At 39.5% G+C, this 17258-nt stretch overlaps 1 protein-coding gene across 3 annotated transcripts in view; it reads right to left on the bottom strand.

Annotated features, from left to right (window-relative positions):
• Positions 1-17258, bottom strand: part of abr (ABR activator of RhoGEF and GTPase) — a 113626-nt gene that overhangs the window by 56294 nt on the left and 40074 nt on the right. For 2 of the 3 annotated variants that reach the window (XM_057354170.1, XM_057354178.1), the window contains exons 2-6: positions 14812-14978; positions 6945-7043; positions 5630-5815; positions 2071-2178; positions 1344-1404 (exon numbers count right to left, since the gene is read on the bottom strand). In XM_057354170.1, the coding sequence (XP_057210153.1) occupies positions 1344-1404; positions 2071-2178; positions 5630-5815; positions 6945-7043; positions 14812-14978 (621 nt within the window). Of the gene's footprint in view, positions 1-1343; positions 1405-2070; positions 2179-5629; positions 5816-6944; positions 7044-11232; positions 11602-14811; positions 14979-17258 lie in introns of those variants that run through there. The other variant, XM_057354187.1, reaches the window with a different exon arrangement.

The raw sequence follows: 17258 nt of genomic DNA, 5'->3' as shown, positions 1-17258 counted from the left end.
GGTGACTGCAGCTGGTGCATTGTGGGAAATAATCCTCCAGTCACCTTGGAATGGAAAGAGGAAGTAAATGCATGCAGACGCGCATGTCAGAGGTACAGTGGGTTAACATTCTGAAATTCAGACGGCCGTCTGCTGTCATTTACAACAGGACACAGTTACTCTGTATTAGATGAAAAAGTGACTAAATTAAGTCCTGTCCAAAAGTCCAAAAGAGATGGACTTCATGTGTTCAAGAGATCCTCTGAGAAAAACAAAAGTGTGCGTGGTCCAGGTTGTATATCTATTCATGTCTCAGCATTTAGTTGTTTACTAAAATCCGATCGTAATTTCAGTTTGGTTAGTCATGCTTGGCGGCTTGGTCTTCTGCCATATCTTTAGATCGAAGCAATTAAACCAATTACAATATTTGAGCGATGATCCGCCAATCGCAGATGACATGCTTTGTAATCGATGTAGATAACTGGCCAACTGATCTTTATTGAATTTTGTCCAAAAAAGCAGATTCGTTAGAGATAGTTCGCGATTCTGGGTCTATAAATTGAAAGTCAAAACATTCTTGAAAATATCTTTGTGTTCTGGTGAAGAAAGTCATACAGGACTGGAATGACATGAGAGTAAATAATGGAGATTTTCTTTTTAGGATGAACTATTTCTTTAAGTTAAACTAACATATATGTCAACAATAACTCTCAAATAAAAAAAGGTATTATTTTTTTGGAGTGTTGCGCAATGAACAGCTATTTTGCACTTATTCTTTCGATTTAGTCATATAGCCCCAATAAAATATCAAAGCACAACCTGCACAACTGTAAAACAACGGAAACCATTCAGAACTTATGGTGATCGCATTCAAATTAATTCGTCAGATCATTCTCCATCAAATCAACGCTCTCAAGCTCTTTAAAATGCTGCTCAGAAAGCCAGGACACATCCAAAGTCAATCAATATTAAGCCAAACCATGGAACAATCTAGAAATGAGCATCAAAAGTTTTGTGCGCCCCTCAGAAAACCTGCCCATCAATGCATTGAATAGCGCTTCAGTTACCGTAAGTGCAGTTACAACAGAGACGGAGAACCAGCAGAACCTCCATGATAAACTTCCCCGTTCCTTCAGTCCTCAAACTGCTCTCGCACTACTTCTCATTCTGCACCCGCTTTTATCCCTCACACACACACCGCCAGAGAGAGAGAGAGAGAGACTCGCACACTTCCATCTCACTGGGACACACACACACACTTGAGTTGTGGATGCTGCATACACAAGCAGGATGCAGAAGACGCTCTTAAAGAGACACTGCGCTCATTCATACGCAAGCATTCACTCAAAGAATCCTTCTCTTACCCTCCATGGTGGAATTTGTGGTGCAGTCCTTGGATTCTTTAGGTCCTTTAACTTTCAGATTCTGTCAAGAGACAAGAGTGTTCGCTATAAATACACACTGCCTGACAATCCACACAAAGATGCCACATCTGCTTCAGACGGCACCACCATTTATGCATTCGGCAGACGCTTTTATCCAAAGCGACTTGCATTGCATTGTACTATACATTGTCTACACACATGTACATTCAGTATGAAATTAATGAAGAGAAATGTGATGTGGAAAACTACTTCTGTGTGTCTGTGAACATATGTAATATGCACCAAGACGAACTTTTGGTCCCTTAAAGGTCCCGTATGTAATATTTAGGAGGATCAAGTGACAGAAATGCAATATAATATACTTAACTATGTGTTCAGAGGTGTATAAAGACCTTACGTAATGAAGCGTTATGTTTTTATTAGCTTAGAATGAGCCATTTCTATCTACACACACCGTGGGTCCCCAAACAAGGGATTCTCCATGTTGTTTCTACAGTAGCCCTGAACGGACAAGCTGCTCCACAGAGCGTTTCGTAAATACGTTATCTCCTTCAGCAAAGAAGCGAAAATGCGGCGACATCTTAGTCCTGTGTCAGCCACCGTAGCGCTTCAAAAGGGAGGGGTGGAGTGAGCCGTTGGTTGCAGTTCGCAACCTCACCCCTAGATGTCGCTTAATCTTTGATCTGTGTAGTGTTGATAAACTCACCTCAGAGATCTGCTGAAACTGGATGTTCGCCTGACTGCATTTCTCCACCGTCTCCACTGCCACTTTGTAGTTGTCCACAAAGGCTTTGTACACACCGAGCTGACTGGCCTGAGAAACGAGAGGCAAACCTGAATTACACGACATACAAACCAACACAGCGCGATGCTGAGAGAGAGGTGAGGAGGAAAACCTGAGATGACAAACTTCTGAGACACAGACGGATGAAACGAACTGAATGACAACAACATTTCATTTCTAGACTGAATTGATCAAAGTTCGATCGTCACGCACACACGTGGGTTCAACCTCAGGATGAGAGATACACAGAAAGACATCAAAGTTAAATGAACCTCCTCACAGCACAGATTTTCAAACTCTCACTTTTATTTTCCTCTCAATATCTTTCATGACCCACACACTGTTCTCCTTCCTGCCGACTGTGCTGCGACTTCTCCACTTCTGTAATGTTAATGACTGCTGTGAGAACAGAATGACCCGACGCGGAGTTCTCAATCTCCGTCCCAGCATGCTCTTCTCTCCCGTTGCCTGGTCAAGGTTCGAAACACGTCGCTTAGCAACCCCGCATCAAGCTCGTGGACTCACCGAGCGCATCCGTGAACAAGCGCTGACACACGCACACGTCACAAAGACGAAGAGACATTTGTGGGAAGAGAAGTGGGAGAGTGAGAGAATGTTGACTAACAGAGAGAAACTCGATTGCTCATGCTAAACCTTCCCTTCTGTTCAAAAGCCCAACATGTTTGACGCCGTCTTTACCGTCGATGCGTTTCAAAGTGTCGGGGGGAGCTGTAAGTACTCCATCTGCTAACTGAATGATTGTCACAGTGTCGCGTTAAAGAGGAGAAGATTATTTTCAGTAAAGTGTTGCTGCGTATCCTTCTGCCATCTGGTGTTTCATAAATGGGATAAGTGAACCGTAACCTGTACCAATGAGTAATGCATGCTGGGAAGACAACATGGAAAGCTATTGTGTGAGAATAATGCTCCTGACCTGACATATTACTTGACATTTTTATGGATTTCTTTTATGCATATTAAAATGAAACCCACGCTATAATATAATTTGCCTTTTTTATTTTCCTATAAAAGAAGATCTACAACCGCAGAAAAGAATAAGAGACCATTTCAAAATGAGTTTTTTATGATTTTAAAATGTACTATTTAGAGGTCTGTGTTTATGTAAAATGATCGTTTTTGTTTCATTCTCTACAAACAATATTTCTCCCAAATTTCAAAGAAAAATCTTGTTTCTGTTTGCTTTTATTTGCAGAAAATGAAAACTGGAGAAACAGGTGAAAATAACAGAAAAGATGCTCTGTATTTCATCAGACCTCAAATACTGCAAAGAAAACAAGTTCAGATTCACCAGTCATATTTCTACATGTATTTAGAAAAAGTTTGAAAATGATTTTTTTATGTGATAACCTGGATTATTATCACATTTTTCACGCGTCTTGTCATGCTGTCAGTCTTTCACATTCCTGTTGGATGATGTTCTGTCACTCCTGAGGTTTGATTTTGTTGTAATTCACCAAACACTGGACTGGAATGATCACAATGGATCTACAAATGCTGATTAAATGACAATTTGGAATGCTCTCTTAATTTTTTCCGCGGCTGTATATACTGTATGCATACGTATGTATTTCCCATAAATATTATGAAAACAAACATAAAAGGCAGAAATTCAGTATTCTATCACACCTGCAAAAGATACCGGCAACAAACATCCATTAGCACATCAAGACGCCAAAAATAACTTTAACCAGGTTTAAGAAAGACAATCCAGGCTTCATAAGACGTTTAATCTGTTTAGCAGCGCCAGAGAACCCATAGAGACATGAAGCGTCTCACAATAACACAAGTTATTGCACATTTATCAGGAGGAAGTGATGAGTAAACTAGCTGCAGTCTGCACTCCAGCAAATTCATTCCTTACACACAAACACAACAGTCATTATTTATTTTCTTTTCAGCTGTGTCTACAGTAGTGTGCTGCCTATCTAGAAAGTATGTGCGCTCGTCACACGTGCAGTGCCTTTAAATCAGTGGTTCTCAAACTGGGGGCCCCAAGATGGTTCCAGGGGGCCACAGATTTTGTGGCATTTTAGAAATATAGATATCTAGCATACATTTTGTGCAATCAAACATCAGAAAAACAACGCCACCAACCAAAAGAATTGATGTTTTAGCATTGTTTAACTGAATATTTTCTTGGTTTAATTAAAATTTTAAGTTTAAGATTATAAGCCTGTATTTGGGGGGCCGCAAAGCAATGCACTCTACACAAAGGGGGACTTACAGCAAAAAAGTTTGAGAACCACTGCTTTAAATGAATAATCGATCAATTCACGCACACACAGGGGTCTGAATAGAGGAGTCATTCATTTTCATCTGGCGGTACAGATCATCTGAACAAGACTGGACATATTGAGACATTATCTCAGACTGTGCTCTCTCTCTCTCTCTCTCTCTCTCTCTCTCTCTCTCTCTCTCCCTCTCGCTCTCTCTCCCAGTCTCAACAGATGGAGAAGGAAAGAACTGCATTGCGATGATCTTCTTCAATTTTAGTTAATCGCCAAACCCATTCATATACCAGGACACTTGAAGTGTTAGGTACAAGGGCACAAGAGTTATTTAATTGTGAAGCTTGGGGAAAATGAAGCATTTCGGTTCCAATAGGGCTGGGCGATACAGCTAAAAAATGTGTCATCGATATAGTGTTTCATATTGTTCTATATTGATAATTATTGATACATCATAAAAGCCTTTATTAAGATCAGTAGAAAATGAGGTTTGAATTTACCACTGTATTATTCACATTTCCCCCTATTTTAACTTACTGTCACGTGTTTTGGTAATAAACACACTTATTATAACAGAGACGGCAACAGATTTATTAGGTTACTGTCACTTTAAGAGCTAATGCTGATACACATCCACTGTTAACTTCACTTATAACATTAGCCACGGTGTTTATGTGAACCTTGTGTGTTTTTGCCATAATCTTGTGTGCATTTTACAGCTAAATAGCTAATAGTAGCGCTCTTCGCTGTGCACGCGCGTCAGATGTCGCGGCACGCTCAGTCAGAAAAACCGTCTGTGAGTCAAATTGCTTATCCGTTTAAACAGGCACAACTTTAAAATGCATGCAAATAATAAACTTTCGCGATGAAGATGTGCAATGCGTGTGATGTGTGTCACGCACGCTGCATTGGAGCGTTACATCGAACGTTTTTCTATCATTATTGACAAAGGTGTTTCGTCGATACATATCGTTACCGTTTTATCGCCCAGCCCTAGGTTCCAAAAAACTAAAAATCCCATCAGGGATTTCAACAGTAAAAGGGTGAAACTAAACATTTGAATAGATTTGTTTTAATGGATGACCAAAAAAGCTCCTTTCGTAGCGTTTCATGAGGTGACAGCTCAACTCAACGCTGCATTTCTTGTTAACCACAAACAAAAAACTGACGCTGACAGTACGGCCTACAAATGACGCCATTATAGGGACACACCGGTGACGTCTCGCACTCACCAGTTTTTGGAAGAGGTGTCCTACGATGACCTTCTCATCCCACTGCTGAATGTTGGGAGACATGGCGTCATAAAACTCCTTATGAATCTCAAAGATGTCTTGGACCATAAAGAAAATAGTGTCAATCTGCTCAATGGTCAGCACGGGCTTTGATGTGGTGGCCGTGGCCTTCAGAGGCTTCATGGGCTGAGGAAGAAGAAAGAAACATTGTGATGTGACATTCTGTGAGGACAGCTGTGAACGAAACGTGGCATGGAAACATGAGAATTGAAACGAGCATTGTGAAGTGCCTCTGTGGTCTGTTTGTCTCGATGACATCTTACTCTGCGATGCATCATGGGAAAAGGCTGAAAAGAGGAAACTCACGCTCACACAGTCTAAAAGCTGCTTCAGAGCGGCAGAACGTTTCTCAACGTATGTGTGCATGTGTTAGACTTCCTTTCCTCACCAGTGCTGGTAACACTGTGTTAAAGTTCACGGCGGTTATTTTCACACCAACATAGGGTAGCACAAGAGTCCACCCCTTACAGAAAAGACACACGAAATTCACATGTGCAAAAAACACATGTGATCACATGTGAAATGTGTGTTTTTGGAACATTTTGGTGTGAATTCCATGTGAATTCCCACGTGAAACCCATGGGATAACATGTAAAAACCCATGGGATAACATATGCGACATGTCTCCACATGTGATCACATGTTCTTTACGTCACCACATGTTGCACATGTCATCCCATGGGTTTTTACATGTTATCCCATGGGTTTCACGTGGGAATTCACATGAAATTCACGCCAAAATGTTCCAAAAACACACATTTCACATGTGATCACACGTGTTTTTTTTGCACGTTTCGGCTCTGTGTCCACCCCGTCACTCCTAGCGAAGCATCCAGAAACCCAATGTTGATTCAATTCCCATTAGGCGGTAATAAGAAATAATGAGAAACTGGGGCAATAATGGAAGTGGAAGTGGATGTTTGACCGGTGTGATGCGTTATGGCAAATAATGAATGCTTTGAAGTAATAAAACAAGACGGGAAATGACACGCTCAAACAGAAGAGGAACAAAATACACACGGACATCAGATTTAGCGTTATCTGACTATAAATAGTGAATGACGCTCACTCATTGGCTCTACGTGCACGATTCATTGACATTATATCAAGATTTTCCACGCCGCTTTAAACAAGAAGAGGAAAACACAAGAATTCAGAAGTGTACTGTCCCTTTCACACTGAGATTCAGAACACCTCACTAAGTGCGACACAATACACGGCTGATGCGTGAGAGATTTATGACCGATGTACTGACCAGCAGCAGAGCCTCCAGCTGGTTAATGTAGATCTCTTCACTGGCCAGGAAACCAGACAGCACCAGTTTCTTCATCTCCAGACCTTTCTCAATGTTTCCCTGCAACACAGATTCACATACACATGAGTTTCTCGTGTGCCATAAGACTTATGACATATGTTTACATGCACTCATACGTTACATATATTTGAAACAAAATTTCTGCACGTAGCATCTGTTTTTGAGTTCACATCAAACAGAGAATATGACACCAACTGAGCTACAGCAATAACTGCCTTATTGGAATACATAAAATACACGACAAATAGGCAAATATGCGACTATTATTTTAAATCCAACAGATATTCTGTCTCCTCCAACCACCAGCTGTTCCCACCGGATGCCATATTTAAGACATGAGATGCTAAGATGCACATCATAGCACTGCACATAGCACTGCTAGATATTGTGGAATCCCAAACTCGTTTATAGCGTTTATATGCTTTTGTTTTCACTGTTGAAAGACTGTTGATCACTGACATTCTGCCTAACGTTTAACAAAGACGACAAATGTGACCCTGGACCACAAAACCAGTCACAAGGGTCAACTTTTTGAAATTGAGATTCACACATCAAGCTGAATAAATAAGCTTTCCATTGTTAGGACAAGACAATATTTTCTCCGAAATATAACTATTTGAAAATCTGGAATCTGAGGGTGCAAAAAAATAGAAATATTGAGAAAATTGCACTTAAAGTTTACTTAAACGCATATTATTAATGAAGGGAAATAAATTAACGCTCTCTATTGGCTTACAGCTGTAATGACGTTGTGGAGAGTAGATGAACCCGAAAGCTGAAATGTTAAGTTTTACACAGTTTTGTGGTCCAGGGTCACAAATGAAGTCATATTGGTACGGAACAAAAGAATGGCTTACTTTTTTTAGTTTTTATGTTCATTTTTGCTTAATTTTTTAGCTATTTTGTTATGTGCTTTTGTCGTTTTGTTAGTTATTTTTTTATGTTGCTATATAGTATTAATTTATTTTCTGTTCTTTTTAGTGCCTAATTTTAAACATATTTCAATTTATTCCCGAGACAACATTTCTCATTTTCGTTTAGCTTAAGTTCTTTAAGTAATATTAAAGGTAGTATTTTATTTCATTTCAATAAACAAAAATGCACTAATAGTTTAACTTTTTGTTTTAGTGAACTATAATAACCTTGATGTTAGAATGAGTAAATCTATTCCAAACAAACCGCACAGCATTCACACCAAACAAAGAACAGGAAACCACTAAATGAGCTAATAATTGCTTTACCTTATACTGCCATACATAAAAGTCGTCAGCTTATTTTTTTTATAGTTTTCAAGTCCAGCAGATAATGTCTGCTCCAAAAAAAAAAACGTTTCTATCATTTTACATCGAACTCAAACGGACCGATTTCTCCTTGATTATTTGACTGCACGCAAGTGTAGCTACTCAAACTTCATCATGTAAAGAGAAAAAAATAGACATTTATTCTCTGCGATACTTGCTTTTAAATATGACGTAAATATATACATATTTACACACAAACATACATTTAAAGAGAGAAGGGGAATTAAAAAAAGGAATATATACAGACAATAAAATAAAAATCTGAGTATATATATATATATCTCCCTTTCTGTTATTTACTCTCTCTTGTGTGAAATTTCTCAGGTAGAGACACACCCAGTATCCAGGCACAGAGTTCAGTCCGTGTGTGTTCAAACAGAGGCACAGATAGCCTGTGTAAACTCAAGCATTGAGACAAACATCAAGAAAAGTGCAAGGAGCCTTTAACCTTCAAGAGTAATCCATTTGACATTTTACACCAAATCCCTCCTTCACATTTTACATCTAAAAACCCATTCAGCTGCCTTATTACTTGACTTCATACAAGCCATTTTAAAACAATAACCGTACGTGTAAAAACTCCAACCCTGTCTGTCCCACAAAACCACTAAAACTATACGAGGACAAATGAAAAGCTGACTTGCTCGGCCGTCTCATGAAAGACGATTTGATTTTATAAAGGAATAAACAGGAGAGACAGGAAGTACCACCCTTATGACTAACTACATGAAAACAGAACAGCCAAATATATCCACCAAAGCACTTGTAATTCACTCACAAACAGTCCATTGTCCAGAACACTACATTGTGCAACATATCCATTCGGTCATCGTCTGGTTGGAAATAAACGTTATAAAATTCAAACCCCGTCTCAAACTCATGTAATCTCCTAAACAACAGATGCTCCAGTCATTTTGCAAAGTGTGAACCAGCGAGACTTAATATTATGCGAGCGGATGTATGAAGTCAGTTCCTTCACAGGTACTTCATCGTATAATCTATATGGACATCAGACCGAAATTTTACACAATAAATCGTTTGTTTTATCATATGATACCATTCAATTTGACATAAGGGTCAAGTATCGAAATGCTTTTTGTATACAAGGACTTTTAATAAACAAACAGCTATGACATCATGTACGACGGTTGGTGCTGATAGTGATAAGATAAGAGAGAGCGACGAATAAGTGACCTCGCAGGAAGAAAACAACTTCTAAAACACAGTTCACGTTTTCCAGATACAAATAAAAGAGCACACGTGAGGAGAAAAGAGGTTTTTTGAATAACAAAAAAAGTTCTTTAAACACCTTCAGCCATCTTTTGTGCGTTCACACTTTTCTAAAAGACTTGAAATCAATTAGAATCAATATCTTGATCAATATCTAGGGTCCAGAATTTCTGATGTGGCTTCTTTGGATTCGAGGCGATGTACTCTGAAAACTGTTCAAAACAACACAATCTCTCCTCGCTGAACACATCTCTGTGTTTCGTTAAAGACATTTTGTGTTATTGTTGACTCTCAGCCTTGTGTTGTCCCTTTTATTTATTTAACACACAAGCAAAACAAAAGGACACATAATGTGTTCAAATTCATGTTATTAATACATACGTTCTTTTTGAAAATGTAATAAACCACCTAGCAACCTCCCAGCACATCGTATCAATGAGCCCGAACACACTAGAACCCGCATAGAAACACCCTAGCAACAACACTACAACATCGTGGTGCCATGATTCAAACACATTTCTTTACATTTTCTTGAAAAAAGTTAAAGTTCAAAGTAGTTGAGTAAAGTAGGACCTGCTCCTCCTTATCTCGGACCTCCATTTCTTTACTACAAAATAATGTCTTAAACCGTTCTTAAAGGAACAGTTCACCCCAAAAATAAATATCCTGTCATCATTTACACATCATTATGTTTTTCTAAATCCATCTGACTCTGTTCAATACATCATGACAATCAGATTGCATCTCAGCAAGTGACACCGTATAAGTGACCGCAGTCTCATGAGAAAATCATGCAACTTATTGAATATTCACAGAAAATCGTCTCAAACCACGCGACAACCACTAGGTGTTACTATTCCGCCTAACATCTGAAGAAACACAGAAGGTCAGAAAGGTGTGATAGACCATGAAGGTGACAGTAAAGGACCAGAGTGTGTTCAGTTTTGGGTGATCTGGCCCTTTAAGATCACAGAACGGTGTGTTTATAGACGGTGGGCTCTGAACGTGAGGGTCCGTCTAAAGCGTACACAGATTGTGTTAATGACAGCTATAAAGTCAAGTTATTGCTGTTTGTGTCTGAGTCAGCACAGGCAACGTGGCCCACCGCACACTCGTATAGAGATTCAGACATTACATATCCGACATATAGCTCATGCTACACAAAACCAACAAAGACCACAGCTAAATCTGGAAAAGAATCACATTTCTGCAGAAGTTGGTACAGCAAAATAAAAATTTTGTCATCAAAATTTGTATGCGACTCTTCTGTGGAACACAATAGAAGATATTTTGAGAAATGTCTCTGTGGTTTTGAGTTCATTCAATGGAAGTCAATGGAGGTCAGTGTTGTTTGGTTACTAACGTTCTTCAAAATATCTTCTTTTGTGTTCTGAAGAAGTAAGAAGGTCAAACATGACATGAGGGTGAATGCATGATGAAATAACATTCGTTTTTGGGTGAACTGTTCCTTTAATATCTCTAACAGGGGACAGTTTACAGAATTGTTATATAAGACCGGTAGAAAGCACAGAAGCTTTGCACATATCTGCTATGGAAACCGAGCAAACGCCACGTGTTAAAAAAGGTTTAATACTTTCCATCTCACTATTTTTAGCTGTTGAGACATAGCAAAACCTCCGTCAGCTAGCCAGGAGAGGAAGACAGAAGAAGCGCTGCCGCCTCTCTCTCTCTCTCACCTTAAACGTCCCGTCGTCCACTGGTGTGAATGGACAATCCAAATCCATGTCATTGTCAAACATATCTTCATCCTCCAGAACTTTGTCCAGAAGCCCCAGCACCTCCTCCTCATCGTCCTCCATTCTAACAGATCTCTCTCGTCCCTCTCTCTCTCTCTTTTCCTCCTCTTCAAGTTTTAACGTGCCGCCCGCAACACATCGGCCCTTCAGCTGTGAATGGACCTCTTCTGTCCACCGTTATTTTTCTCTGGATCAGTAACGTGTCGTGTCGTGCCTCTCAGACAAACAGAGCAACAGCGGCTCGCTTCCTCTCTCTCGAACACACACACACAGACACATTAACCTCGACCGGCCCGCCTCCGTACACACACACACACACACACAGACACAGAGGTTTGAGTGGAGAGTGGTCCCGCCCCCTGACAGCGCTTCTGTCTTCCTGGTGTGTGTCAATTCCGGGTGTCCTGGGTTAAAAGTGTGTCTAGTGTTTCCTTCTCTGGCCTTAAAGGGCTCTCTCTCGCTCTTTTGTTGGCGCATTCCCCAAATATGAACACATATTGGCCTTTAAAAGATTCCAAACTGGAAATAGTATCTGCTCTCCGCACAAACACAACTAAACCAAAAGCCAGTCATCGGATGGATGAAAAAGAAAACAAGGAAGTTAAATGACATCCCATATGTGCAAGATTTCACATTTTGTTCATAAAGATCTCTGCGAGATATTTTTAAATGTGAAGAATCCCTGACGGTTTAAAAGAGGATGTGGAGGGGATGATGTCACAGCGCCCTGATGTTTCTGGCTTCTCTTTATCTCACTCGATGGGAACTGATGTAGATGAACGACGAACGGGTTTACGTCTCATTTATTTAACGTGACCAAACAAGAGCCGCGGCCCCTGAACAAGAGTTTGGGGGAGGAAGTGATGTCAGAATGTGATGTATGACGCAAGTCTCTGTGAATTTTTATTCTTCACACTACAATGCTCGCAAGATAAGACCTTCACAGAGGGCGAGAGAAAGAGAGAGAGGTCTGTGTGACTCCACACACTTGACAGTCACGCTTGAGATGTGTTATAAAATGTTATTTAATGTATGAACAGGGTCACTGCTATCTTTCAGATCCTGTATAGTTACAAAAGAACACTGAAGCAGTGCTAGAGCAAATATATACCTATAATATCAAATGATATGTGAATTTGATGTGTTAAAAAAGCAATATATGTCTCTATCAACCAAAAGTTTGAGAAAACAGTTTTTGGCTTATAACAACCACCCTGATATGGCATTTGTGGTGCCTGGGTAAAAAGAACTGTTTAAGTATAACACCGGCGAAGAAAAACACATATATGCTTCCTTCAAAGTTGGATAGATTAGATATTATTATCTGTCATATAAAGATGTCAGGTCGTTGTTAGGAGTATCAGTAATGAACCAGAATCATAGCAGCTAACACAGCGAGGCTGCACTTCATCTATTCGACCACTAGATGGCGATAATGCCACAGAAGCTTAAACCTGGACACACTGGGGCGGTTTCATTTCATTCATTTATGCATTTGGCAGACGCTTTTATCCAAAGTGACTTATTGCATTATACTATACAATTGTTTCTGAGTATGCGCAATCCCTGGGATTGAACCCATGACCTTGGCGTTGCTAACGTTGTGCTACAGGAAAGTTTCCTGGACAAGGATTAGATTAAGCCAGGACTACACCTTAGTTGAATTAGGACATTTAAGTAGATTTCACAAACATACTTTACAAAAAAAAAACATATTTGTGTGCATTTTGAGACAAAACAATGAAACGGATATATTTTAAGATAAGTGCAAGTTGTTTTCGATCAAGACACCTCTAACATTAAAGTTAGTCTGGAACTAGGCTTAAGACCTGTCCGGAAAACCGCTCCATTAACTTCTAGTTTTTACTTCAAATGATTTGTGTCGCAGGAAGGAAATAGTCACTTATGCGTATAATGGGTGTAACAAACACATCAACACCCCAATGTCAGTTTAAATCTCTAAAATGCGTCATACAAAAAAACACATCAGTCATTAAAGAACGGCATGACGTATAATGAAACAAGTTTGTGGAAAGAACCATTACTCAAGTTAGAGCAGTGATGATGTCATCATCTTTAACATTATCTCATCTTATGGTCACCGGTGAGCTGATGAAGAGCACTCTCCAAAAAAACCCCCGGCATTTGGACACTTAAGTATGAGTGAACTTTACAGAATTAAACCTTGATACTTTATTTTTGTGAATTCAGTTCTTCTTAATTTCATAAAAAAGCGCAAACACAGATGCGCCTCTACATTAACTGCATTAACCATGACATCACTGTATATAGAATATTTAAAAATACAAATAATACTTCATTCAAAATATTACAAATCCACTATTAGTATTTTACTGAGCCTAGGGTCAGTCTGTGACTTTTGGGAACCTCTGTTCAACTTTCACAGATTAAGATAAAAGGCTTTTAAAGAATCTTCATGAAATGCTCGTCGATAAGAGTTCTTGTTCGTTCATTATTTTAATAAATCCTGCCTGGTTTATATTTAATGCAATTATATATTTTATCCATTTTTATCTGTGATGGCATCAATTTCAGCAGCCATCTCTGCACTAAGACGCTGAACTGTAGGTTTTTCTATTATGGGTTTAGATAAACAGCCAAAGATATTCATATACATGAAATACTGCAGAAAGCATTGGATGAACCCTAAACACCATGCATATTAAGTAATTCATAACATTAAAATTATCTATTTTCCCTTAAAATTACTTTAAAAAGTGCATAAATGTGCTTTTGAAGGTTTTTGAAAGGTTGTGTTAATGTATGTACAGTATACTGTAAGCACTACATTACTCAGCATACTGAAACACACCGGCTCAGCAAACAGTTTTAGCCCACACATATGCAAATGATTTGGTAACAAAACAGCGAGAGAGACCGAGAGAGCTCACATTTCCATCAAAGGCCTCATGTTTTGTGAACACGACTACAAACTGCACTCAAACTCTCACATTATCCTCCAGAACAGCCGGTAAAATCCTAACTGTGCGTTCACACCGAGAGCGTCAAAAATCGCTCTGGCCACCCTGCCAACGACGCTGTAGAAAGATTCAGACAGTTCTGGCGCTCTGACGTACACCAAAGTTTACAGGGCTACGTTCTCTGGAATCCTCTCAAGCGGTGGACTTCTACGTTCCGATTGGTTGCCGCCGAACCGCGTCATAGCTCATTACCATAAAGTTGACCTGATTTCAATTCTCCTCGACGCCCTCAACGGCCTATACATACTAGCAAATTACTATGTACAGTACATATTACATAGTATATATAGTAATTTATTTTGCCACATAAATATATATTTCCTGTTATATATGTATTAACTCTACAATATGGATTTCAATTAATATTAATATCACTATTGTTTATATGTGCATTGAGAGAAAGGATGATCATAAAGCATTATTATAAACACAGAGATTCTGCATAATTTATAACACATCAATTCACAGAACAGAATTCTCTTAAGGGATGTTTACAGACACAGGCACACAGTCGTACCCCTTCATGTGGCGTGGGCGAGACGGCTTCTCCATCCTGACCCCTTGCGCACAGGTGAGGGGACATGGTTGGAGACTCGTCAATGAAGGGCATCGTCTCCGAACCGTCCTGAGACTTGTGGTCCTCTGCCGCCTCCCCCTCATAACCGTCTGTGTTGTAGTTGAAGTCTGAGGAAATAAAAAAGGGTTTGAAAGCGCACCAAACACAACTGATCTATAAACATAATGATTGTTTGTGAACAGATTGGTTAGAAAAGCAAGTCGACATGTTGGAGCGCTTAAAAAAAGCACAACTAGAAAAACCTGACTTATTTACTGCACAACATGCAGGCAGGAGGAGTGGGCGGAGCCTCTGGATTGGATTGACAGGCTCTGTAGGGCAGGATGGGAAGTGGTGGTGAGAAATGAGCATAATGCATCATTACACAAAGTGTTGCGGCTGACGGTGTAGTCGGTGGGAACGCCATTTATCAAAGCTTTGCCAATATTCCAGCAACAACACAACATCTCTCGCATCGCACGGTTTTAGACACGAAATGTGAATCGCCCCTAATGCACAGACTTTCAGAAAATACATCATAAGTGCACATAAAATACTGCGCTGCTGAAAGGACAGAATTAAATTCATTTCCTTTCTTTTGGTGTTTTGAGACGAATTCACAAATTAAATTCAAATAAAATTCACCCCAAATAAAAATTCTTGTCATCATTTATTCACCCTCAATATGGTTGTCTATATGACTCTTTCTGCTGTGGAACACAAAAGAAGATATTTTGAAAAATGTGTTTATACAATGGAAATAAATGGAGCTCAATGTTGTTCCGTTAACAACATTCTTCAAAATATCTTCTTTTGTGTTCGGCAGAAGAAAGTAATCTTCATTTCAGCTTTCAAATCAACCAACCCACTTTTGTTGAACCCAGAATCCTCTTTGAACTGTAAAACAGCCCACACAGAGGAGTAGATGCAGCAGGCTCTTGTGAAAGCGTTTATGAGTTTGGCAGTATTCACAGCAGACGTGTCTTCATTAAAAATGTGTTTGTGTCAATGCACACTCTCCCACAAGGCCACAGACAGGGAGTAAAACAAAAAGCCGCATAACAACTCGACCCCGGGGGGTGTGGTCATGCCGTCTGTCACCATGGTGTTCCCTGAGCTTGTTACTGTGACAACCAATGATAACCAACAGACTGACTGACGGCCGCTTTACTTAGTCACGATGGCATGTTCCTCATCCATTAGGGATGTAACGATTCACTCAGCTCACGATGCGATGCGATTCACGATTCTGATCTCACGATGCGATTTATTCACGATTTACTCACGATTTATTTTTACAAAATGAGTTGAAACAAATTAGAAATGAACAACTTCCCTTGCATTATTTCTTAAATGCTTCACATTTCTTTGTATAATAAAATAATGTTTTATTTCAAATAACAAAACTAAACTGCAATTTTATAACAATAATTATTATCTTTTTCAGAGAAATTATATTTGTTTGATTATGACAGACTCGAAAAGAACCTAAAAAAACGTAAATTCTTTATACAGCATGTCCACGTTTAGATTTGCAGTGAAAATAGCGGCCCCTGCTGTTCAAAAAATGTATTGCGATTCAGTTCACACCTCAACCGATTTGACTCGTCACTCATTATAACCGATTTTCAACCGGCTCACGGTGAATCGTTACATCCCTATCATCCATTGAAAACACGTTCATGTAATATGATAAAGTCAGTCAGTCAATGTCTAATCACATGCACTCGAAAACGCACTGCATTCTGGGATTGCTTTTTCAGCAAACAATACATGCAAAAATGCCTTTGAATATGGCTATCTTTCGGAACATCTTGAGCCAAAGTGAGCCAAAACGGTCTCACTTTTCTCATGCATGAGTGCGAGGGGTAACACAAGCAACAAAAACACACACTTTACACCGTGTGTAAATCTAAAACGACTTTTTGCAAAAACCTACTTTCATACCCTTTTGCAGCTGGAAACACACAGCGCGCTGCCCTGCTTAGCAATGACACCTGGTTAATGTATTTAGCGTACTGTACACGGTAAGAAAATCAATCCAGACATCGACCGGCCTGAAGTGCATCTATGACGGAGAGATTCTGTGGTAGTCGCATGCGTCTCCTAGCGCGTATGCCAACTGCATTATAGGATTTCATAAACTCTGAGAGTCTCTGTAGACATAAATCCACCGGGAGAGAAAATCCAATATACATCTGATGGTATAAGCAACGTTTTAAAGAGATTTACAAAGATCCAACTTGTAGTTTGTGATGAGGGAAATCAGTTTAAGCATTAACACTAAACTACATGGATGTTGAGTCCATGAAAACAAACACTCTTAACCGAGAGGACGCATTATGACACACACTTCATCCATCTTACCGTGATGTGAAATAAGGGATCTCAGGACGCACGCTGCCTCA

Source organism: Triplophysa rosa, linkage group LG2 (genome assembly GCF_024868665.1).
Source record: "Triplophysa rosa linkage group LG2, Trosa_1v2, whole genome shotgun sequence".
NCBI classification, from domain to species: Eukaryota; Metazoa; Chordata; class Actinopteri; order Cypriniformes; family Nemacheilidae; genus Triplophysa; species Triplophysa rosa.
This window is presented reverse-complemented; position numbering and strand designations above follow the sequence as displayed.